The following is a 25711-nucleotide window of genomic DNA, read 5'->3' on the forward strand; positions in this document are numbered from 1 at the left end:
ATATATGGCTGGTACTATTAATATTAAATCCATATGATTTTTTGAACTTATGTACAAATTTGAAAGCTGTCGAACTATTTCTCATGTAGTTAGTTTTTTGAAATAAAGCATTTGGGGTCCTTCATCTTTGTATTAACTAACAAAAATGGATCAAAAGGAATTCCTTGTGTTAATAAAGCATTGCTTTATGGGAGCCAAAATACTGATGAAGTCAAGGTTTGGATTGATTTGGACTCTGTACCAGGGAAATCAGCCGTTGACCTAGACAAAATGAGCACCGAGGACGATGAAGGCAGTGAACGCCTAGAGAGGATGATACCGACGAAAACATTAAAAAGGTCCCTAAATTAATTTCGAATGCCTGACTATTTCCTGTTCTCAGATTTCCAGAGAATGCTCGCTGGTAAGAAAAAGGTAATCGGAGAAGCTAAGGATTACCTCGAGGCTTACGGCAAATATAATTTAAAAATGGTAGTGAAAAATTGTTTCACCGCTATAATCGTTATAAAGCCCCGAACATAACTGTTTTGAATAATAAAATCAATTTCAAAAGTTATGTTAGCCTACGAACCTTTCAGCCCACCTGTTACTTAAGCAGTCGTGGTTATCTGCAAACAGGCTTGCTCGGATTAACAAACAACGCCAGCAGAGGTCTCTGTTGGTTTCGCAATGACTGACCGAAATATGCTCATTTAGCATAAGGCATTTTTGCGGTAAGAGAAAGTCTGTTATATGTACATATGTATCCATGAAAAATTATATTGCAAAAGTTTTAAAGGAGAAATGTATACAAAAATTAGGTATAAGTATAAAATTGGTTACCTCACATTCTTAGTATGACTGATACACACGCCTAGTTCCGCATTAAGTGAAGAGATAACATATGTATATGTTAGATTAGTCAATATGTTCTTTAACTGATTGACGAGGAATTGGGTTAGCGGCGTTTTGAATCGAGTGTTTTATTTAACAGCGTCTTTGATGAAATATTCAGTGAATAAAAATGGTTGAAGGGAGCAGACACATTTATTTAAAAATTTATTGTTAATCTCTACATCAGGTTAAAAAAATAAAAAATAAATGTTTAATGCAAATTTTTTTATTTAAAAACTTCGCAACCCGTACAGCCCCCATAACTGGACAAATTTCATGAACGCACCGTTTTCATTATTATTTTCATTCCAAACAAATTCCTACAATCCGACATGAGTACGTTCGAATGACCGGGTACGGACACTATTTTGGTAATATTTCGTTTAAATTATCACTGATACACGGGCAAGATTTTATAAAACCTGTCAAGAAAATTGTGTAAAATTTATAATTCCCGATTTTTAAAAGCATTTTAAACACACATTTTTGGCACGCCCCATGTACTATATGAATAACAATTAAAATGAAAAAATTCTTAGATTTTTCAAGGCATACTATTAGAGGACATAAATTATTGACAATTTTTAAACGACAGCAGAATTTCGTTCGCCCGAGCTTAGTCATTTCTTAACTTTTAACAGTAATTATGTACATACTCGTATATACAAATACTGCGGGAAAGTTTCTTACTTTATTTTTCAAAAAATCGTTTCATTTGTATTTGTTTTTAATATGGCTCAGTTCGGCTGTTTATTCCATAACTATATACATATATACGATGCTTACATAAACGCCAATACAATTACAGCTTATTGTTAAGTAAAATGAAAGCGAATACATTAATTATTATTACACGGCGACATCACAAGGAGTTAGGCGTTTTTGTATAAATTTTAAGATTTTGATATTTGTAAATACACAGTATTTATTTATTAAGTATATTAATATATAATGACATACACGGTCTCATACATACAAGTATGTTCATTTGATCTTATATGTACATACTATATATGTGTAAGTGAGCTTATTCAGCTGTCTTTGGTCTTCCTATAACATAACCTTCTAGATAAAAAATCTTACTTTAACATTTTTAGATTATGGATATACATATATTATATTTTGTGTAATAAAATACTTAAATTATGATCTGATTCATATATACATATATGTACATATATTTTGTATATAAATGCCATCAATATGTTTTGTCTTATGTTAATTACTAACAATAAATAAAATAGCGTTTGGAACGGCTCAATATTCTTTCAAGACTTCATATATCCGAAGCTCTTAAATCTTTCCCTTGCTGAGTAAATACTACGTGGCCTGAAAAGTCTTTGGCCGAACAATGAAGGCAAAAGTTTTTGAATACTACTAATAGTAACCCTTTTCCATAGCACAACTTTCAGAAGTCTGTGACGTTGACTAGCTTATTCTGGCATCGTTTCTCGAAACAATAAGACTTTATACGGCCAAGCGCATTTTTTGTATGCCGATTTGATCAATGTAACACTATTAGCCCTGTCAATAGCAAAAGCCTTTAGATGCCATGCTCCACACACAATGATATACGTACAAAAACACGTCCCCTCAAACGGTTGATGGATCTTTGCGATTATAAAATAATCGATCGATCCGTCCATATTAAGAGTCGCTTCATATGGACGCTGAGCACAATGCTTGACTAATACCCCTTAAATATTATATTAGAAGACACATACATGTATATGAACATGAAGCAGACCTTCACATGCCTACACATAATCCGATGCACGCTCCAATCCTAAAACACTTTTCAGCTTATAACTCTAAATATATATTCATATGTATGTATGTGTGTCAAATGAAATAAACACATACATACGATTTTGTACACAGGGGTTTCTGCGCAAAAGTATCCATTGACCTCCGATTGTGCGCCCATCTGCTGGCCTACAGGCGCATGGATGTAGTGGTGGTGGGTGTTTGCGGTCGCATAATGTTGCTGCAGAAGCGTCGGCAGACGAGTCGCCAGAATGCCACGCGAAAGTCGATGCTGTAGAATGCATAAATGAAGGGATTAATGGCGCTGTTCAGCCAGCCCAGCCAGGTGAGCACATGCGTGAGGGTCCGGCTGACTTGTTGCGGCTCTAGAAACGGTGTAAGCAGGTAGTAAATGAAGAATGGCAGCCAACAGGCAATAAAGCCGCCGACCACAATGCTCAACGTTTGTGTAGTCTTGTGCTCTTTCCTCAGCGATATTATGCAGTTGGCCAAGGATCTCAGTTGTTGCTGTTGCGGTTGGGAACCGCGTGGCTGCTGCATACGAGCTATCGATCCAGGCGGACACGACTGGGCGTATTGTTGCCTTTTGCCATTGGACGTGTACTGATACACCACACTTGCTGGCGTTTTCCATGACACGGGTCGTGCCAAATCGTTGATATTACTCTTACCGCTATTCGCCTTTGGTAAGCTGAGCAGTGGACGGACGTTTTCCGCATCGGGCACCATGACTTCAGTTAGCTCATTAATGATGGTTTGATTGGAAAATCTGCGCTCTTCCGAGGCCTTCTCGCGTGTCAACTCGAAGAAATCCTGCTCAGCATAATTGTAAGTATCAACCGTAGTGTAACGCCTGAATCGCTGCGAGAAAAAGAAAAGAAAAAAGGTCGATCGAATTTAATTTGTAACGAATTATCAGTTTAATGAAGTTTTTTTTTAACATTTTCTGTCCGATAAATGTTTATACTATTGCAAGAAAAACTAAAAAAATTTAATAATTTTTTAAGACTTTTAATTTGAATTCATATGGAACGAAAAGGTTTAATAAGAGTTTTAATATGTGAAATTAAGTTAGGTTAGACTGTCCCGCCTTACATGGACGTACTGATCCTTAGTAATAGCAGATTTTGTTGTTTAATTAGAGGTGAAGTATTCGTTATAAACACCTTTTGCGAACTTTAAGCACAACTTAATATCTAAGTTTGATACTTCGCCTAATCCTTTGAACTGCGAAGCTCCTAGATATTTAAGACAAGTTCTAGATAGTGCTGGACGGAGATATAGAAGATGTGTTAGCGCCTCTCGCAAGCCGACTTCTCTGCACTTTCTGCTTGTGTCGGCGTTACTTATGCCCGTCCGGCTCGCATGTGATGCCAGTAGTGTGACCTGTCAAGAGGCCAAGAACCGTCTGGGAGTCCTTTCGAGAGTGTGTGAGTAAAAAACATGCGAGTTTTTCTATGTCTATGTTCTTGACGATCTTGCATGTGTCCTGAAGAAATTCCATGTATACTAGTATTTTTACTTTTTTAGGACGTGGTACACTCCGGAAACATATGTAAGACCCAAAAGTGCCAATTAAAGTTGAGAACATGCCTTCAGCAGATTTTTTAATTAATCTAACTTAATTATTCGATCTTGCATGACGGTGCACTACTCATTTTGGACGTTAAGCATAGAGCGAAAAAAACCCTCATCTTTTTATTCGGCTGAATCGCGAACAAAGCCAAGTACTCGTAGTTGCTCTAAATTGGCTTTCTCGATAATTTTCTAATTGAATTCGCTTAACTTGCTGGTTGTTGCAAGCCACTACTTATTATTAATTTACCTTCCAATGCACACTGGTGTGGGTCATTTTGTCATGCCTCGAGGCGATAACACAGGAAATGCGCGCATAAACGTAAAGCATCACAATCATTGGCAAAAAGAAGGAGCCACTGGCCGAATAGATGACGTATCCTTTATTTTGATTATAACGGCACTCATTTCTGTCACGTCGACCCGGCTCGTACCTATAACAATATGGAAAAGAATACATGAACATCAGCAATTAGATTTCAATTTAGTTGAAAGGCAAAAGGCGTTTCGAATGGCATCCATGTGCGGGTGGGTCGCTACATCAGCTTAATGCTTAATGCATTTATTATGACACAACTTACCAGCCGAGCATGGGCGGACAAGTTATCGCCAGCGCCAGCACCCAAACAATCAGTATCATTAACAGCGCCAAGCGTTTCGAACGGCGTTTACGTGAGTATTTCAGCGGTTTTGTCACAGCCAGGTATCTGTAAACGGTAGAAGAAAACACAATTGGAATTACTAGAATTGAGCTATAGCTTGGGAAACATTTATAAGAGAATTGGCTTTGTGGAGGGGCAACTCACCTGTCCACGCTGATGGCGCACAAGCTAAGTATGGATGCGGTACAAAGCAGTATATCGAGCGATATCCAAATGTCGCAAAGTATCCAGCCGAGACGCCAGGAGCCTACAGTAAAGTTAAAGAGTAAAGTTACAGTTAATTGGATAAGCAAACGTACAAATATACACACGCTAAATTAATTAACTATAATTTGAGAATACAAATACAATTGGAATTGTAGTAATTCAGTGTCCAATTTATCAATCAATATATGTATATGAGTTGTTCGTGGACCGATTTCACACATTTTCGACATTAAACTAATGTTTATTCACAATTATTCGTCCACTTAATTTTGAACGAATATACAGTAAAAAACCAACCGGAAGTTTGAGATTCTTACATTAAAAACTGACTTCCCGAACCTGGTTTATCAAAGCACACCCCTGTCAAGAAAGTAGGCCTTCAGCTTTCGCGTCGAATTTGTTTTGATGTTTTCAATTGAGTCGAAGCGTGTTCCCCGAAGTGGATATTTCAGTGTGGAGAAAGGTAAAAGTCACAGGGGGCCATATCAGGTGAATACGGTGTTTGCTCAATGATATTTGTTGAGTGGCCACAATTTAACACAAATACGTTGATTTCAATTTTAAAATTCGACAAACTCTACTGAGGTCAACTGACATAAACAGCTGTTGTAAACACACTTGTTTGGCAGGTAGCGCTAATTTTTTGCATCATAAATAAGGACAGTTGTACTAACCTAGGAAAAAAATTTACCTGTCTTCCATATAAACGATGAAAGGGAGAAATGAACAATTCCCGATACTTTCTTGACAGGGTGTATTATATGTATATACATATAATTGACAAATTAGGAACTTCGTACAATGACTTTTGTAGAAACTGCCAAGAAATAGAAGAAGATGAAACGAGTGACCATCTTCTATGCGAATGCTTTGCTTTGTAAAGGAACAGAATCTTAAGTGAGGGTCCAAGGTTGCACAGACAAAACTCTTTGTAGTAATGAAAATACTATGAAAATACTACAAAAATGCCCAAATACGGCAGTTTTGTTTCCTTACATACCCATTGGCCTGAATCATCGATGAATAAAATTTGTCTCGAAAACGTGGGATCTTCCTGAAACTTTTCAAAAGCCTATAGAGCGAAGCAATGTTGCTTGGGAAGGTCGAGCGGGTTCAGTTCTTGTACAAACCAGTATTTTGTAGGCTTTCAATTTAAGATCCGTTCTACGCGTCAGTCAGTTGCTGCGAACGGTTGCTATATTTTCTTCACTGCGTGTTGAACGTGGTCTATTCGATCGAATAATGCGCAAAACTTTTTAATTATTTGGTAGAAATACACAAAAGTCAAATGAAGCAAAGATTTTCTTTGAAGAGATCTTCCTTTGGCATTTTCTTCTAAATACTTAAGCTTCAATTATTTTAACAAAATGCAACTAAATGGCTGTCAATTCAATATTTCCAAAAGCTGCAGGGAGACGGATTGCACATTTCTCAAGATTTTAAAACACATTGGAAAACATTATTAAATGCCTTTGATCGATTTATGAAGGACATATAATTTGGGCTTCGAAATTTATGTCACGACTCATATTTATTTATATTTACATCATTACATCTATTGTACTGAAATGTGTAAGAAATTTGTCCGTTCATGTAATGCAAGAAACTTATATTATTATTTTACTGTTGGCTTAAGTACCCGATTTATTATGAGGTTGGGAGGCAATTGCTATATTACGCCTTATTTAATGACTGAATCAATTAATAATTTAATTAACGATGCTAATTAACCTGTTTGAACAAGGTATAATAATGTTCTTTATTTAGTTTGAGAGACTACTGCCTGCAACTTACCGAAAAGGGCATATTATATACACACATACAAGTATATACTAAATATTCAGGCTGTTACTCGTACATGTTCCTCTCTCTGAGTAAAACTGCACTCTGATAAAGTAGAATTAATTGCTGCAAATTGAATTCATTTTTATGACAGTTTTGGGCGAACAAATTTTTGATTAAATCTTTTTGGAGGGGAAAAAACGATATAGATTTTCGCTAAATCCTTTAGAAGAGAAATAAATATAACTTTAGGCTTCGTATTTCAGGTTAGCTGTACGCCGGTAGGAAAACAACTTTCCTAAAATGAGATAAACTTTTATATGAAAATTAAAACACCTCAGTATTTCCTAGCACCCAAAATGGTTATACCGAATTCTTTCCTTAAATAATGACAAATGGATGATCAAAATATCTTCGACTTCTTCAAGGCCAGATCTTTATAAAATAATGCTTAATAATAATAATCTTTATAAAATAATAATACCTTTTTTAAATAAATATTTAACGTCTTCAATCTATGCCATTCTGTGAAAATCTAATAACCTTGTTCAGTTCCCAATAACGAAATCCTAGAAATCCTTATCCCAAGCTGTCATTACTTAAAATTTTCTCAGGAGGTTTTAAACAGTTGTGCTATATTTCTTCATAGTAACTCGTGTCTTCTATGTAATCCATTTCTCGACGTCTGAAACCAATTTAGAAAATGTCCATATTCTTTCCGTCTTACGAACACAATAATGGAGGCAATGAATTAATCAGTATTAAAATTTCATGGGCTTTCCAATGGCACCTATGTACATAAGTATATTAATCTTAATTTAGCAGTAGATTTCACACAGCTACATATATTCGCCCTTGCGGTGGCAACTTCATGTGGAAATATGGCTTTTTGTTTGCATAAAAATATCATTATTATTAATGGGTTGTAAAAAGGCTTTATTTCCAGGCGAAAATACTTGGGTAATCATTTCTGAAAAGAAGCAATTAAATGATATTTTTTATTTGTACGTATGTATGAGCGCATATGCATGTATTTTGGTTTCATACGCTTTTTATGTGCTTTTCCATATGGAATTCTACTAAAGACACACATTCACACATGGAGACCTCATAAAAACTCATAGACGCGTAAATGGCGTCGCCAAGCTTTTTAATACTTTTTGACGAGCTGAGATTACTTCCAACACAATTTGAGGTATGCGGAAAAATGAGGCAATTCAAGTGTTTGACCATAGTTATGTCATCGCAACATACATATACTGGACCACATTCTTCGACATAAAAATTTTTATTTCCACATTTCTTTGCTTTGCACCGCTTGCGTTTGTCGTTTAATGTTCCTACATTACAATAACAAATTATGGAAATTTTCCTCATTTTACGCATTAGATAAAAGGTATGCGAATGATTTTAAGATAACACAGGTTCACAGTCGAATAAAGTTGTGTTCACACTGCTACGCAAAATAAATTGTGGTAAATTACTTCAATAAATCAAGTGGGCTCTTATTTTCGGTTATGTTTTTGTTATGAGAGCTTGAGGAAGCTATTTGTTAATAAGCATTTGATTAAACGAAAATATAACATTTCCAGATTGGCAGCTTTTGTCTACTTTTACTGCACTAAAAAATCTTTGTTTTTGAACTTGTAATAGTTGTTATGCATTGAAATGCAATGTTCAGCTGACTACGTCGAGAAATGTCTTAGACTGATGGTATCTGATGTTTTTCAATTATGGTCAAAAAAACTTAGAGCTGTAATTGTTTCATCTTAGTTTAGCTCTTGATTCTTGATAAATTACGTACCACACTTTTCGATTTATGGCTGATTTTACAAACGAAAATTATATAGTTATGTACATATGTATAAACCAAGAATGAGCTCTAAATTCAGAAAGTGTGAACAAGGTGTGAGCATCTCAAAATAAATTTTTTTTCTGTGTTAGGTCTACTCCACTTCATTATGTACTCTTTATATGAAAAAGTTCCTCATATTTATACATACATAATACATCTAGAGACCCTGTACAGAAAAATATCTGAGTTCAGGAATTCTTTTCATAATCTTCTTCTCTTATGAGGATTCTCTAGTGAAGATTTGTACACCCTGAACAAGGAAGCGTCGGAGACCCAACAAAATATATACATATATAAATGAACAGTATGACGAATCGCTTCGATTCTAATTTTCTAATTTAAACAGTGCGCGAAATTTCATTCGCCGATGAATTTTTGTATACTATTTTTCGAGGTTGATATAACTGTCAGGGAACTGTGCTAAATGGCACATGCAAATAATCATTAGTGTTTACATGCTTATCTTTTTGAAGTTCATATACAAGTAGTTCATTCGGTATTTTTACAATGAGTGAAATTATTCAACAAAGAAGTTCCATTAAATTTTGTGTGCAGAATCAAAATTCTGGTGCCGAAACGTTCATGTTGGAAAAGGCCTTCGGTGATAATTGTTTGTCGCGTACAAGTATTTTTGATTGGTACAAATTATTCAAAGAGGATCGAGAACGAGAGCGTTGACAACGAGCCATGTCCAGGACAGTCATGAATCAACACGTCAATAAAATAAAGGAAAATCACGTCAAATTAATAAATAATCCAAGATTAATAGTCAGAGACCTTACCGGCATCGTTAGAATATCGGAAGAATCAGTGAAACCCATTTTCAAAGATTATTTCGGCCTAAGAAAAGTAAAAGACCGTTTGGTTCCAAAATCACACAATTATTTCGCAAAACTAAGTCGTAATGACGTCTGCTAAATAATGCTTTCCGACTAACAGGATGTTATAAAACATATTAGTACTGACGATAAGCCTTAGGTCTAAGTTTGTGACCCGGAATAGATGATCAATCGGACGAATATCGTAGCAAAGGTAGGCAGAAGCCCAAAAAAAGCAGGCCAAAATGTGTGGTGCACTCCAAATTCTTTCCGAGCGATCAAACTGTCAACAAGGAATACTATTTGAGCGATTCATAAAAAAATGCCGGAATTATGGGCCGACAACTCTTGGTTTTGCACCACGATAATGTACCGTTGCATACTGAATTGATTCTTCGTGAGTTTTTCGTCAAGCAATATCGTGCTGTAACCATTGTATTCACCTGATGTAGCTTCGTGTGACTTTTGGTTATTCAGCAAACTCAAACGACAAACGTCAATGGAAACCTTTAAACGTAAATCACTACGAGCATTGAAGGCTATTCCAGAAATTAACTTTAACAACTGTTTCAAGGATTGGAAAACGTTGGCACGAGTGTATTGGGAAAAAGGGAGGGATTACTTTGAGGGGGCGACATACACTTTGAAGAACGAATTAAGAATTTTAAACAAACAAAATCTGACTATTTTTTGCCGATAGTAGCATACGCAAAGTAGTCAATAGTCCCTCCAGGAAGCTATACAGCTGGAACCACCGATATCGTACCACCAAAGCATATACCGCATTTTCGAGTAGAGATAAATCGATTTCAAAATGTTGTTTCGGCCATTTTTAATATGTAATGATATGTATTTTTTCCATTATACTCAATAATGTTTACAACTTCATCAGAACAATGTTTAAAAATTTTTCAACGTTATTATTAAAATAATCCCAATTGCAACTTTTCGTGCGTCCATACCATTTTATGTTCCTTAAAATTGTCCATATGTGCTCGCTTTCGTCGAATTGTCAAAAAAACGCTCGAAGTAATGAAGATATTGCTGCCGTTCTGGCAAGGGTTTCTGAAGACCGCAATTTGTCGATTCCAAGATGTTCTCAAGAATTGGGACTGTCCCAAACCACAAACTAACGGATTTTGAGAAAGAATTCGGGGTTGCATCCGTATAAAATTGTTCCTATTCGAGAACTGAAGCCATTCGATCACAGTAAACGTCGTAAATTTGCTGATTTTGTCTTGGAACCACTTGAAAATGATAACGATTTTTTTTAAGAAAATCATCTTCTCCGATAAGTCTTACTTTCATCTCAGTGATGCGATGAAAAAAACAAAACAAATAAAATCCTCAAATTATTCATGAACAACCATTACATTCACATAAATTGACAGTTTGGTGTAGTTTTTGGTCCGGTGGAACCATGGGCTATATTTCTTTCGAAATGAAGCTGATGACACCGTTACTGTCAATGGAGAGCGGCATAGATCGATGATATTCAGCTTTTTATGGCCATAATCACAAGAAGTTGGTCTTGACAGCATCTGGTTCTAAAAAGACGTGCCATACAGCACGAGCAACAACCGAGTTATTGCGATAAACGATTGGAGATTTGATTATTTCAAGAAATTGTGATATTGAATGACATTCAAGAAGTTGTGATTTAACACCATTAGACTATTTCTTGTGAGGTTATTTGAAGTAATTGGCCTTTGGCAATAAGCTAAACTCTCTTCAATCTTTAGAAGTCAATATTGAATTGGCTATTCATGGAAAGAATACTTGAAAATTGGGTTCATTGAATTCGTTCCTACAAAAGAAGTCATAATTGCATCGATTGTACTTCATCTTAAATAAAAAAAAACATTTCAATTTCCTTAACAATGAGTGTGTTTCTTATTATGAAGTAATATCACTCTTATTGGAAAATCCTTTATCTGCCGTACAAACTGTTCGATCAAAATAATGTCCTTGTATGAAACACTTTTTTATTTGATAAGTGATATTCCCGAAATTCGGGGCAACGATACAACGGCATCTTCTAGTTTTAAAATAATAAAATGTATAGTCGTTGAATTAGCTGTCGAAGACATTTATGGCAGTATATTTGAACAAATTCTTGGGCTTAAATATTGACGAGAAAAAGTACGCTATACTTCATATTATCCAAAACTTTACCAAAAAAGAACTCTTTACTTACCCACTAAATGTACGGCTACCGCAGGTGGCATGACGAAAATGCCCACCAAAAGATCCGCAACCGCCAGACTCATTACAAAACAGTTTGTTACGGTTCGCAGGCGTCGTGTGGTTATAATCGCCACTATTACCAATGTATTGCCCAGTACCGTGATCACGATGAGCACACAAAATATTGCGATAAAACAAATGCCTTGCCAAGACAGCATAAGATCGTAGAAATGTGTCCACTCTTCGCTCGATGAATTTGAAATCTCCAAAACTTCAGTAACGGCACTGGTAACAGTGCTGTGTATCAAAGAAAAATTTGATTTGCTGACAAGTCGTTGATCCAAAACCGACTGTGCCATGTTGGCGCTGTTGGGTGTAGATGCCGTGTAGTATATAAGACCAGACGGACTCCGAATAAAGCTATCTTCGTTCGCTTTGCGTGCTTCCATACTTTTTAGGATGTGTATACAATTTTTGTTTTACCTGAAATATGAATAATGAAATCACTGAAATAAACATAATTATTGGTTAAAATAGACAAAATGGTGGCAAACAGGCAGGCAGAAATTGCTAAATCGACTTAGCTCGTCACGCTGATTTTTTATACATGTGTCTGTGTGCCAATTTAAAAAAAAAAGAAGAACTGTTTACTTTGGTTGCACGGTAGCTGTAATACCCTTCACAAATACAAAATATTTCTTGCAAGAATCTAATATCGTTTGATCTATTTGTATGTCAGCTATATGCTGCAGTGATCCAATCAGAAAATCCTCGGAGATTGCACCTTTGCCATGGCCAATAACCCATGTCGAATTTCGTGAAATTATCTCGTAAAATTAAAATACTTTCCATACAAGCAATTTATACCGATCGTTCAGTTTGTATGGTAGCTATAAGCTTTAGTGGTGTGATATCGACAATTGAACAACTTCTCGGCGAGAAGAGGACGTGTGTAAAATTTCACGAGAAAAACAGGCAGACAGAAATTGGTAAATCGACTTAGGTCGTCACGCTGATTTTTTATACATATACATATGTACATGATATATATATTTTGTATATATGTATATTAGGGTGTTTTTTTCTTTTTGAACTATTAATTCTTTTCAGTCCCGTCACGAAATTTCCTTGGAAATACCCTAAAAAAAATTCCGTAAAAAATGCCTTTAATATCAACATTAAGAACTGGACCAAGGCCTGTAAACATTTTCCATAGAAAATACACTACAATCGTGAGTTTTTGTCTTTAAATCCCTACAGATCAGAGGTATTTTATGGCATCGCTTTGACTTTAGACGCATATTTCTCAGAATCGTTCACTCTACAAAAGTGCAACAAAGTCATAACTCACACCGGCCAGGTAGTACGGGGCTCTAAACCCAATTTTTCCCCGAATTTCGCATTTTTTTGTATATATCTCGTAAATGACAGGAGCTATAGAAAAAATGAACATGACGAATTTGTAGCAAATTTGATTTGCTATAAAAAAGGTCCAAGGTCAAAATCGCTGTCATTAATACTTCTCGAGATATTCGGCTTTTTAAGTAAGGCTTTATGGAATTTTTATAGATGGTATGTTATAAAAAATCTATGAACAGAAATGCGCAAAGGACCATAAATCTTTCTCAGATCCTTTATTGGAGAAAGCAGAATTAAGGGCGGGGTTGGCCAATGATATCAATATCATCGGTATACGCCAGCCGCTATACACTCTTATAGAAGATGGTACCTGCTCGATTAAGTTCTGCAGCTCGAATTATTTTCTCCAAGAACAGAATGAAAAAGCCGCACAAAAGGAAGTCGCCTTATCTGAACCTCGTTTGGTATCAAACGGCTCGAAAAGGTCTCACCCGATCCTGATGGAGCTTTTAGGCGTATTAGTTATGCGGGGATACCAAATTCAAACATCGCGGCATTGCGCTGTCAAAAGCAGCTTTGAAATCGACGAAGTGGTGGTGTGTGTCGATTCTTTTTTCACGAGTCTTTTCCAAATTTGGCGCATGGTGAATATCTGGTCGGTTGTTGATTTTCCAGGACTAAAACCACACTAATAAGGTCCAATCAGTTTGTTGACGGTGGGCTTTAATCTTTCACACAATACGCTCGATAGAACTTTAAATGTGATGTTTTGGAGGCTTATCCCACAGTAGTTGGCACAGTTTGCGGGGTCTACCTTCTTGTGGATTGGGCAAAGTATACTTAAATTCCAATCGTCGGGTATGCCTTTGCCCTACCAATATTCTTCGCCGCCGTGTCTGAATAGCTCGGTCGCCAATCCATCGGTCCCTGACGTTTTGTTGTTCTTCAGACGGGCGATTGCTATTCGAACTTTTTCATGGTCGGGCAGTGGAACATGTGTTCCATCGATATCGATTGGGGAATCGGGTTGGCCTTCTCCTGGCGTTATGGTTTCACTGCCATTCAGCAGGCTGGAGAAGTGTTCCCTCCATAATTTAAATATGCTCTGAGATCAGATCACCTCTGGGTGTTCTACAAGAGTATACTGCGGTCATGAAACCTTCTGTTAGCCGCCGCATCTTTTCGTAGAATTTTCGAGCATTACCCCTGTCGGCCAGATTTTCAAGCTCTTCATACTCACGCATTTCGGTCTCTTTCTTTTTCTGTCTGCAAATAAGTCTCACTTCCCTCTTCAACTCTGGGTATCTATCCCATCCCGCAAGCGGGGTAGAAAACCGTTCGGCTGTTTGTTATGATTGCAACTTCTCGACGTCGAACCTTCTTTGTGCTTGTTGACATGCGTTTTTTGCTTCACAGAGGCGGGTGCGAATCTTATCTGCAACAAGATAGTGGTCCGAGTCGATGTTAGGACCTCGGAGCGCACGCACATATAACACACTGGATACGTACATTCCGTCTATCACAGCATGATCGATCTGATTGGTGGCTTTTCGATCCGGAGACAACAAGGTAGCTTGATGTACTCTCTTATGCTGGAATCTAGCACTACAGATAACCAAGCAATTTGACATCATGGCGGGAGCAGTTCTCATGAGTGCGCTCCAAGCGCTCATAGAAGGCATTTGTGGCCATATCGTCGGGGCATGGGCACCTTCAAACGGGTTTTCTTCGGCTGCCCAGAGAATACTTGGACTAGGACGGGAAGTCGTGAGCTGCTTGTGCTATATGTACGTGTCTTCATTATTTAACAATATTTCAAAAATTATGGATCCTTGGTTTCTGATATTTCTAGCAAAGTCATCCTAAGCGATGAAGCACATTTTTACATTAATGGATTTGTTAATCGCCAAAACTGTGGCCTTGGGATTCTGAAAAAGCACACGTGAATGTCGAAAAACAAATCCATTCACAGCGTGTCACTGTTTGGTGTGAATTTTACGCTGGAGGCATAATTGGACCATAAATTTTCAAACCCCCTGAATTACAATTCTTATCACTAACTTATTGAAGAAAAGAAATCATATCACTCTTATTGGAATGCCCTCTATATTCTGAAATTAAAAGCGGTGGATGCATGCGGTTGCATAGGTGTTTTTTGGTGGGACCTCTCACCAAAGCTAGAGCGCTTGGGCAGGCTACAATTGTTAGCAACTGAAAAGTGTTCAAAGGCCTCTGAACCCAGCAAATATAAGTGACATATTCATGGTAGGTAGAACGTTATTACATTTAGGGAAAAGGGGCGCATGAAATGTCCTTTGTAGGAACATTCTTAAATTCTGAATAACTTCGACTGCATTCCTTTCCATCCATTTCCTGCATCGGGGCGAAGACTCTTGCGAAGAGGGGTAGTGAGCTTCTCACGGATGAAACTCAGGAAGAAAGTTGCAGTTAAAGTTTTTTAAAGGAGCTCTTCAACAACTATAGTTTTGGGCTACCAGACCGCTTTCAAATTTTATATTAACTTATATATATAACCGTTAAAATTACCGAGAAAGATTCCTTAAAAGTAATACAATTAAGTTTCGCTCAAAATCGGCCTCCTGTTTATCGTTCACACAAATTATACGAAAATAAACGGAGAAGCGACCTTTCTTATCGTATTTTACGCCTACAAACATAATTTATCATTATTTTCCCTCCACAGCAAGGGAAAATTATGAACATTGGACATATACGATATATATTTATATACTGGTATATATGTACATATACGATGCGTACGTTACATAACTTAAAGTAGTTGAATTATCACAAAATTCGAGTGCCAAAATAGACGAAGCTTTCGTGGGCATAGGAGCAAATTGCATACATACAGTATAAGGGAATGAAAGCAGTAGTAGAAATGTGCGAAATCATATTTTTCTTACACCCAGCTTCCGGGAAATAAAAAACAGTTACCATTTGCACTAAAAAAAGTCGTTTCACCTTGCTTCCAACAGCCTGTCTAACAGTAAATACATACATATACATATTATACATATGTTACAATAAATATGGTTAGATAAGCCTGTACACAGCTCACCGCCGACGCCACACAGCGGTGCCACGTGGATGCAATGAACGAAGAATATGTGCCCAATTTCGCAGTGAAAGCAACTTTCCATTCTAACAAAACAAGAGCCATTTGTATGAATTTATGTACTTACGAGTACACCACACCTTTGTTCATTTTATCATACATACATACATATATGTATGTGAACTGCATTTCACAGTACAGTATACATATGTATGTGCGATAATTCTGTTTGCAGGGCGTAAGAAATTTTCGCAGCTGTATTTCGACTACTTACACACATTGCGGATGTAACTGCCCTCACGAAACGTAGGCGTACGAGTATACCTGCGATCTGCGTAGCAGATGTGAATATGTGCACATGAGCACAGGGTGGTACGTATACAGTTGTAATATTTGTTTGATTGGCAATTGCACTGCCTACTCTAAAAGAATAATACAAGTGTGGTATGCGGATTACACTCTTTGATTAACTAATGCCAACAGGTGCTACTTTGGTCTCGATTGGCAGTTGAGAAGCAGATCCCTCTCTCGACAAGCAAGAATAACGTTCTATATGTCTCTCATTAATCCCGTCCCATTATATTAGTATGGCGCAGAAGCATGGATGATGGCGAACCAAGATCAGAAAGCATTCAGAACATTTGAAAGAACTGTACTCCGCTCAGTCTTGGGTCCGCGTCAGCGATGAATATCGAAAAAGACGGACTCACGAACTGTAAGAGCTCAACGATGATGGATATATATACATATATATGTATGTATCCAGTTAATGTCATTCGCATGGAAGCTGGTACTCTAGCGAAAACCTCCTTCGATTCGAGACCCATGGCTGAACAACGGAAGGGCCCCACGCGTTAAATGAAAGGACTATGTGCGTAACGATCCGACCTGTATTGTCGACTCACGGTTATAGGGCCAAAAAATAGGAAGAGGAAAGGAGCTCACGGAATAATTATTATGCATTTAAAAATATATCCAAATAAAATGAAAAAATAATTTTTGATAAAGTTTTACAAACATAAATATATAGTGATAATCACCTGAATAGATGCTCTAAACTTAAACACTTATTTAACATATTTTTAAATGTCGAACAAAGTTGTTGTTGGCGATGCTGTAAACTCTTAAACTTACCGGTTAGCACCGACGTAACGGCTTAAACGCGGCAGGTGGTCACAGTAAATTGAGAGTTTTAGCACTTGAGTGCACAGGGTAGGTGTTAGTACTCCTTACTCTGCACAATATGGATGACAACGGGGGACATAAGTATATTAGGATGAAAATAAAAACCCTTTCTGAGAGAAATACATACAATATGTGCATATTCTACGTACATACATATATGAGTAAATATTCACACATTTCATTTACTGGCTGCTTCTGGGACGCGCCCTAAAACATTATATTTTATACGCAGGCACTCATAAGCTTAATTTCAGTTAAACAAAGGGGTACTTGTATTAAATTAGACAATGGAAAATGTGTGGCGATTGACGGGGATTTGAAGGTGGGTTTGCATATGGCCGCCAAAAGTCATTCTCCAGCCCTCAAACTACTTCAAAGCGTCCAACAATGCAGATGGCGTACTGTTGAGTATGGCGCAATTGCTCTTTAAGTAGTACCAGGCACATTGAAAAATTTACTCAAGTATATACGAGTATAGAACTGAACTAGTTAGTTGACTACTTAGACCTAACCTTCAAAAAGTACTTTTTGTTGTGCTCATCAACTTTAGCGGACGAACCAATAGAATCTCCGAGACATGGGAAAATCACTGATAGAAGGAAGAAGTGTTTTTGTGCATACCTTATAAAGGGTGATTTTTTAAGAGCTTGATAACTTTTTAAAAAAAAAAACGCATAAAATTTGCAAAATCTCATCGGTTCTTTATTTGAAACGTTAGATTGGTTCATGACATTTACTTTTTGAAGATAATTTCATTTAAATGTTGACCGCGGCTGCGTCTTAGGTGGTCCATTCGGAAAGTCCAATTTTGGGCAACTTTTTCGAGCATTTCGGCCGGAATAGCCCGAATTTCTTCGGAAATGTTGTCTTCCAAAGCTGGAATAGTTGCTGGCTTATTTCTGTAGACTTTAGACTTGACGTAGCCCCACAAAAAAATAGTCTAAAGGCGTTAAATCGCATGATCTTGGTGGCCAACTTACGGGTCCATTTCTTGAGATGAATTGTTGTCCGAAGTTTTCCCTCAAAATGGCCATAGAATCGCGAGCTGTGTGGCATGTAGCGCCATCTTGTTGAAACCACATGTCAACCAAGTTCAGTTCTTCCATTTTTGGCAACAAAAAGTTTGTTAGCATCGAACGATAGCGATCGCCATTCACCGTAACGTTGCGTCCAACAGCATCTTTGAAAAAATACGGTCCAATGATTCCACCAGCGTACAAACCACACCAAACAGTGCATTTTTCGGGATGCATGGGCAGTTCTTGAACGGCTTCTGGTTGCTCTTCACCCCAAATGCGGCAATTTTGCTTATTTACGTAGCCATTCAACCAGAAATGAGCCTCATCGCTGAACAAAACACGCGCGCGAAACACATTTCGAACCGAACACTGATTTTGGTAATAAAATTCAATGATTTGCAAGCGTTGCTCGTTAGTAAGTCTATTCATGATGAAATGTCAAAGCATACTGAGCATCTTTCTCTTTGACACCATGTCTGAAATCCCACGTGATCTGTCAAATACTAATGCATGAAAATCCTAACCTCAAAAAAATCACCCGTTAGCAATACCTATAAATAATGTTGGATAATAAAATCGATTTTTATATTATTTTTGTTCAAATATGCCATTACAATTCACTTTATCGAAGTTTTGAATAAACACAAGGAACGACAGACAATTTATTTTTATGCTTATGTCATGGTTTTTACACTGGCAGAAAACATTGTTAAAATTATTTTAAAGAATTCTTCTAAATTGAAAGTCCTTCTGGTCTGTTCTGATTAAGTAAACCACACTGTTGTGGATAAACGAAACGATATTTCGTTGCTCGGATTACTCCCATCCTTTGAAAAAGATGAATCAAATTATTGGCACAAAACACCTGAATAACAAACAGCTCGGGATCGGTCTATGGCCATTTCCACAATTTTTATTTTACCATCAATTGGTACTGACAGCAGAGATGTCAATTTTATCATGTATTCGTTTACGCGGCTCTCAAAAATATTACCCGTATTAAGTTTTGCCCTCTCAACTTCCGTTTTCTCGGCTTTTGGGTACAATAATCAGAAAACTGTTCGATAAAAATTATTACAAAATGTTTACACGAGAACACACCCCTAACCTGACTCATTTGTGCTGCCCAAGCCTTCAATTTAATTATCGCCACTTTACGAAATGCCGTTATCGTTCGACTAGCTTTTATCAGCTGCTATACGTCATATTTTAAAGCAATATTTTTATACACACGAACTCATTGAAGGAATTAGTTTTAATACAATAGGCAAATATCGCTAATGCATTGCTCTGCACATGATATATTACACATAATATATATGTACATATGTATGTTCGTCTACCGCATACAAAGACATGTATTTGAAAAATGTAGACTGTTTGGAATACTTTTACTTTCTTTGTGCGACTCTTTGTTTGTTTCGGTGATAATTGTTTGTGGCGTGCAAGGATTTTTGATTGGTACAAATTAACATCAACTAATGATCAACACGTCAATAAAATAAAGGGATTGGTTCTTGAGAGTCTACGATTAACAGTCAGAGATTTTACTGGGTATATCTGGAGTAGCTGTAAAACCATTTTGAACAACCATTTGGGTCTAAGAAAAGTGGAAGAACGATTAGTTCCAAAATCAAATTTTTTCAAAGCTTTCGGATCCATCGACCGAATATCGTGGCAAAGGTGAGCCGAAGGCGAAAAACCACGTCAAAAGGCAGGTCAAAAATAAAGTTAAGGTTTGACAGTTTTCTCCGATTATCGAAGTGTGGTGCATTTCCAATTCCTACCGACCATTTTCGTAAAAAGAAACCGGAATTATTGACCGACAACTTTTGGTTTTTGCAGCACGATAATGCACCGTCGTATACTACATTGATTTTTGAGGAGTTTTTCGGCAAATTTCCAATCAATATCGTGCCGCCAACACCGTAGTTGCCTGATTCAGCTGCGTGTGACTTCTGCTATTCATTAAATTCAAACTCCGCGGAAACGGTTTCGAGACAACTGAAACCACTAAATGGGCAGTAGGTTAAACTTAAACATTTTTTTTTGCATTTTCTGTTCCCTGATACCTTTAGAATTAATGTAGAAACCCACTGTACCATTGGAAGGTTTCGAAAAAGGTCCAAAAATAATAATACCCCTCGACGTTCAGAGCGCTCGGAGTGCACACCTCAAACTTTAAACGTGTTTTTCTCAAAACACACTTTTCTAAACTGGCGGACATGATTCCGGTCGAACTACTCAACCGATTTGCTTAATTTTTTTTTTTAAATGTTCACAAAACGCCTGGCTATCGTCCCTATATTTTGTATAATTTATTGAAAAAATTTATGTAAAAAACATGGGGACATATTAAAAAGAAACACGTTAATTACTTTTTTATTCATCAACATTTTTTCATGATTCTAGTAGGAACGACAACCATTCACGTACTTTTTAAGAATAAATTAGGGTTTTGTGTTTCAGATGACTAAAACATAAGAAATCGTGTCCGCCAGTAAAAAAAAACGCCTCTCATTCACCCAGCCATTTCTCCGACAGATACGGGTAACATTATCGGAAAAAGTAGTTTATATACTCCTCGAAATACCTCATGTTATGTGAAAAAAGTTCTGTTGTAGAATAAAAATTTCTATGAAAAAATAAATTTCAAAAAAACAGGTCAGATTACACTACTGACCCCTTAAACTTGAATCACGAGGATCATCGAAGCCTATTCCGGAAATTAACTTTAACAACTGTTTCGAGGATAGGAAAAACGTTGGCACAAGTGTATTAGGCCCAAGGGAGATTACTTTGAGGGGGACAACATAGATTTTGAAGAATAAATTACGAATTTTAAAATTATAAAAAAGTCTTACTATTTTTTGCTCATAGTAGTAAAGAGTTCCATCCTCGTAAAGTGTTTCTGAAAGCGTTTTATTAAAGGCGGAAATACCGGGAAGTCCTAAGTTTTTAATAACAAGGGAAACCGTTAACTTCAGTGCTGATCAATAATATTTATACTTTATAATTACAATAATTATAATTGACATACATGTATCTATTTTGAAGAAAGATAAGAATAGGAATTTGATCCATCCTTAATGATAATTATTGTGAAATTTTTTATTTGCTTGCACATGTTAGAAGGTTATGAGCTAAGCAGAATACCGATAGATGTCATACTTTGGGCCGATTCGGGTGATTTCTGGAAAACTCGTATCTTTTTTATTTGTCTCACTATATCTCAAACTGGAGTTAAAGATAATATTATATGTACATATACCAACGTTGGTAGTTACAAAATCGTCTAAATACTTCTATATTTGGTATCGGAAAGCAAAAAGTTACAAAATACTTTTAAACTCACAAATCGGTACTCTTTTAGTATCAGATTCAATGCGATAATCATCCACTACCGTTTTTTGGTTGTATAAGGCATATTCTCACAAACATTTGTAATTAAACACTTGAACTTCTGATAATCAGTTGATAAAAATAGCTTGAAAATGAAAATTTTGAATTTAATCGAATAAGCAGTTACAAATGTTAGGCTGGTGCTTAGGTAACCTTTCTATAAATAAGAATGCAAGTAAGCGAGTAGATATGTTTGCGAGTAGGAGGTCGCTTATCAATGTTTATAATGAATTTGCATGAAATTTCCTAATCAAAAACTTGTGAAAGTAAAAGTTATATATGTATGTATATCATATAATATAAACAAAAATCGTAGTAAATCAGCACGAATGGGTTCTGGGAAGCGTTGTCAACTTTGTATAAATACAAGATGGCGATTTTTACCCAATCACAACGTTCATACATATGTAATAACTTATTCGCCATACACCTAAATTTAGAAAGTGCCAATTGAAGAGACTCTTAAATCCCTTAAACTAGCATAATCTAATATAAGTGGTTTGGAAGCAGTTATACCACTTTAATTATTAGAATCTTTTTAATTTTAAACACGTATTGTCGTGAACTGGAAATAATTTGTTCTCGCTTTAATAAGAATACTGGGGAATGCGGCCACGTGTTGTTGTGGTATACATTTTACTTGTATACTATTATTAATATAATAAACTATTCAATACAGTGAAAATTTTATTTACGAACAAAGGCGAAAACGTTTCTGTCGGTGTAAGAATCCAAGGGATTGTCTTGTACTTGAGGTTTAATTTTTTTAATATGTTCATACAAATAAATTTCATTGGAAAAAATAACGAATTTAAGGCTGCTTTCTCAGTGTCTGGTTACCAGCGTTTCTGTCCAGTTAATAGAGTTTTCCGCTAAATAGATTGTACTTAAAAAACATCAACAATGTGCAAGGTTAATGGAGTTGTCCGCTTAATATGGCGTCCATTTAAGGGAGATCTCACTGTATTCTTTATTTATGAATTGTTTTAACTATACTATCTTCTAAGTTGGTTCGAACTGGACACAGTGTGCTACATTTTATTAAAATTGGAGTGCCGAGAGAAACACACTTTATCGCTCAGAGATACAAAAACATGTAATCAAATCAGGCTTTATAAATGAAAGAGAGGCGAGTTCGCTTTTTGCTACACTAGACATGCAAAATGGTTTTTGTATTGATGTTCTTCAAATCTTCAAATCTGCTATAGGTCAAGATGCTACACATATCTCTTCGCCAGGGCCAGCGATCCCGGTCTCGCAGTTCTAATGGGGCCCCCGGAATCATCTCTGTAAGAGGCGAAATATAACAATAGATCGTAGTAGATCCCCACTTGGATCATATAATTTATCATAACTCATATATTATTCCATAATAGAAAAACATATATGTATACACGAATATATAGTAAACTCTAGCATAAAAAACACGAAGATACGAGTTCGGTGCTAACAAATTTAGTTCTCCTTACTGTTTAAATTGTTTTCATATTTAAATAACCTTTTTTGACAGCACAGAGCACATGCTCAAGAGTGTTTCCGAGTATCTAGCTTATGTTCAGCAAATATTTTGGGCTTGTTTGATTGTCTGGTTAACAGTGCCACATGTTTGCTTTGAACTTTATTTTAATGGTAGCAGACAATAAACTTGAAAAATATATACGAAATTATTTTATGACCCACGCTCCTAATGATAAGATACTGTGGGCCAAATTAAATGCGCATTTGCTTTTTTTTAATAATTTACATACAATTACCTTTATATGCAAGTATTTGCCATTGACTAATTTCCGAGATATTTTGAAAAAGTTCGGAAATTAAGGACGATTTTATAACTCCTGAGACTTGCTACAAATGCGCACTTTTCTCAATAAAATAAATGACCATGCAATATTTTGAGAAATCTTTTGCAATTTCGATCATATTTATATGTAACTTTTACTTATCGTTGATCCTATAACATATATACGTAAATAATCAGTGAGCGAACTAAGTCAATTTAGCCATGTTCGATGTCTGTCTGTTCGTTTGTGCGTAGTACGCAGTGTAGTCCCTCAGTTTTTGCGATATCTATTATACATTAAATAAAAACACACTCTTTTATCCTCAAGAAGCTGCTCATAAGGCGAAATCACCGATATCGGACCCCTATGGCGTTTCATCGGAATCAAGTCCTTGTATGGACTTTGTATTTGAAGAGATATCTTCGCACAATTTGGCACAGATTATTGTCCAAGGCCACAGTGCACTCCCCGAAGAAATTGTTGTGATCGTATAACTATATCATATAGCTGTTTTACAAACTGAACGATCAAAATGAAGTTAGTGTATGGAAAATTTTTTATTTGACGAAAAATTTCATGGAATTTGGATGAATTATAGTTTAAGACAAGGCTAGCATTTTGCTTTCTTTAGGGAAAATTTTTCAATGGTGAAGGGTATGTTCAAGTATGTACAAAATATTTGAAGCCACTTATATACCCTTAGTGTTTACCAAGCAATCGCCTTTTAGATCAATGGACGGCTCTTAAGGTATGCGCATAGTTATTTGATTGAAAAACGCTCAACCCCAGAGTACTTTGTTTATTTAAGCATTAGTAAGTGTTCTATAGAAGATTGATTTGTTAATTTATGAGTCACCAATTGGGACGCTTGCTATTTTTACACGAGTTATTTATGTATATGAAGAGCTTTCTTAGCAACTGACCTTGAAGGCTGCCGAATCCCATACCGAATTATTAACTTTAGTTTTTTAACACTTCATTATAAATTACTCTACACTCCCAGCTCGCTTGTCATATTTACAACCGTCCTATCAGCGCGTGCTTGATTGCTCCATTTATCAGGCAATTAATGCTTCGCGCTACCAAAAGCTGATTTATGAAAATTCTCTTTACTGCCTTTGTCCATTCATAGAAGTGCAAACCAGTGTTTTTTTTACTACACCTTCTACACCCACACACGCACACTAACACATATTCAAGCGACAATACACGCTGCTGTAAATTCCAATTATCAATGATTATGTCCATACACACATAGGAGCAGTCTTTCGAGTACCTATTTGTGTGTGTGTGCTTTGGAGTGGCCACAAAGTCTGCTGTGAAAGCAGCGCTCTCAGCGGAAATGCGCGCCCAACTACCGTTACGTCACAGCATTTAATACCCGAACACTTTCAGATCGTTTGTTACAACTGGAGAATTAAGGCGTTTCGAATTTAAGCTGTAGAAACCGTTACATTTGGCGCTCACCTCTAACTGCACGATGATGTCCTGGTGTTTTATTTAGAAATTACTAAGCGCGCTGTAACGTTAGGTCTGCAATCACGGCGAAGTGACAGCATCGCTTAATGCGCCCACCTTTTATCTCGGTTGCCGTTAGTTCTTGTGGGCGATTCACTGCTATCTTTCCTGAAGTCTCGCAATTAATTCACACAAAACACACACACTCACGCAAAATGTGCGCCGTGTTGCCGCAACTTATCCTCTGCAATCAGTGATAATCCTCGGCAAATTAAAGCCAAATCTCATTTTCACTGGAATATCAAACACTCGCGTTTTTAATTTCTTTATTTGAGTTTTTTGTTCTTGATTATTTTCCGTTTGTGCTTCTCGAGTTTCACTTCAACGAATTTTCGATTTCATTAATTGCGAAATGAGATCAAATACATACTTTGCGGTTGAACTCGCTCGGAAGCGTCGCGTCAATAAACTGTTTGCCATCGAAGGCGTTCGTTCGTGTGAAGCGAAGGTGGAAAGGTGTCGTACCGTCAAGTAGAACTCTGATTATTTAAAATCGAATTTTACGGCGTTACGTGCCATACAATAACAAACACACATGCCACTGATGTCGCGATAAGGAACGTACACACGATTAAGACAGATAAGGCGAGTGAGTGGAGTGCTGCCATTAGTTCGTCTATAGTTATACATATATGTATGCAA

At 36.6% G+C, this 25711-nt stretch overlaps 1 protein-coding gene across 1 annotated transcript; it reads right to left on the reverse strand.

Moving 5' to 3' along the window:
* Nucleotides 1–1454: 1454 nt before the first annotated feature.
* Nucleotides 1455–25551, reverse strand: LOC105226618 (probable G-protein coupled receptor No18). The gene is made up of 6 exons (XM_011205585.4): nt 25019–25551; nt 11737–12209; nt 5022–5124; nt 4797–4922; nt 4466–4649; nt 1455–3501 (listed from the first exon to the last, which is right to left on the reverse strand). Exons 2-6 carry the CDS (start codon nt 12173–12175, stop codon nt 2809–2811), a joined length of 1545 nt encoding a protein of 514 aa, XP_011203887.2. The 5' UTR covers nt 12176–12209; nt 25019–25551; the 3' UTR covers nt 1455–2808.
* Nucleotides 25552–25711: the final 160 nt, after the last annotated feature.

This window comes from Bactrocera dorsalis, chromosome 2, assembly GCF_023373825.1.
Source record: "Bactrocera dorsalis isolate Fly_Bdor chromosome 2, ASM2337382v1, whole genome shotgun sequence".
In the NCBI taxonomy this organism is placed as follows: Eukaryota; Metazoa; Arthropoda; class Insecta; order Diptera; family Tephritidae; genus Bactrocera; species Bactrocera dorsalis.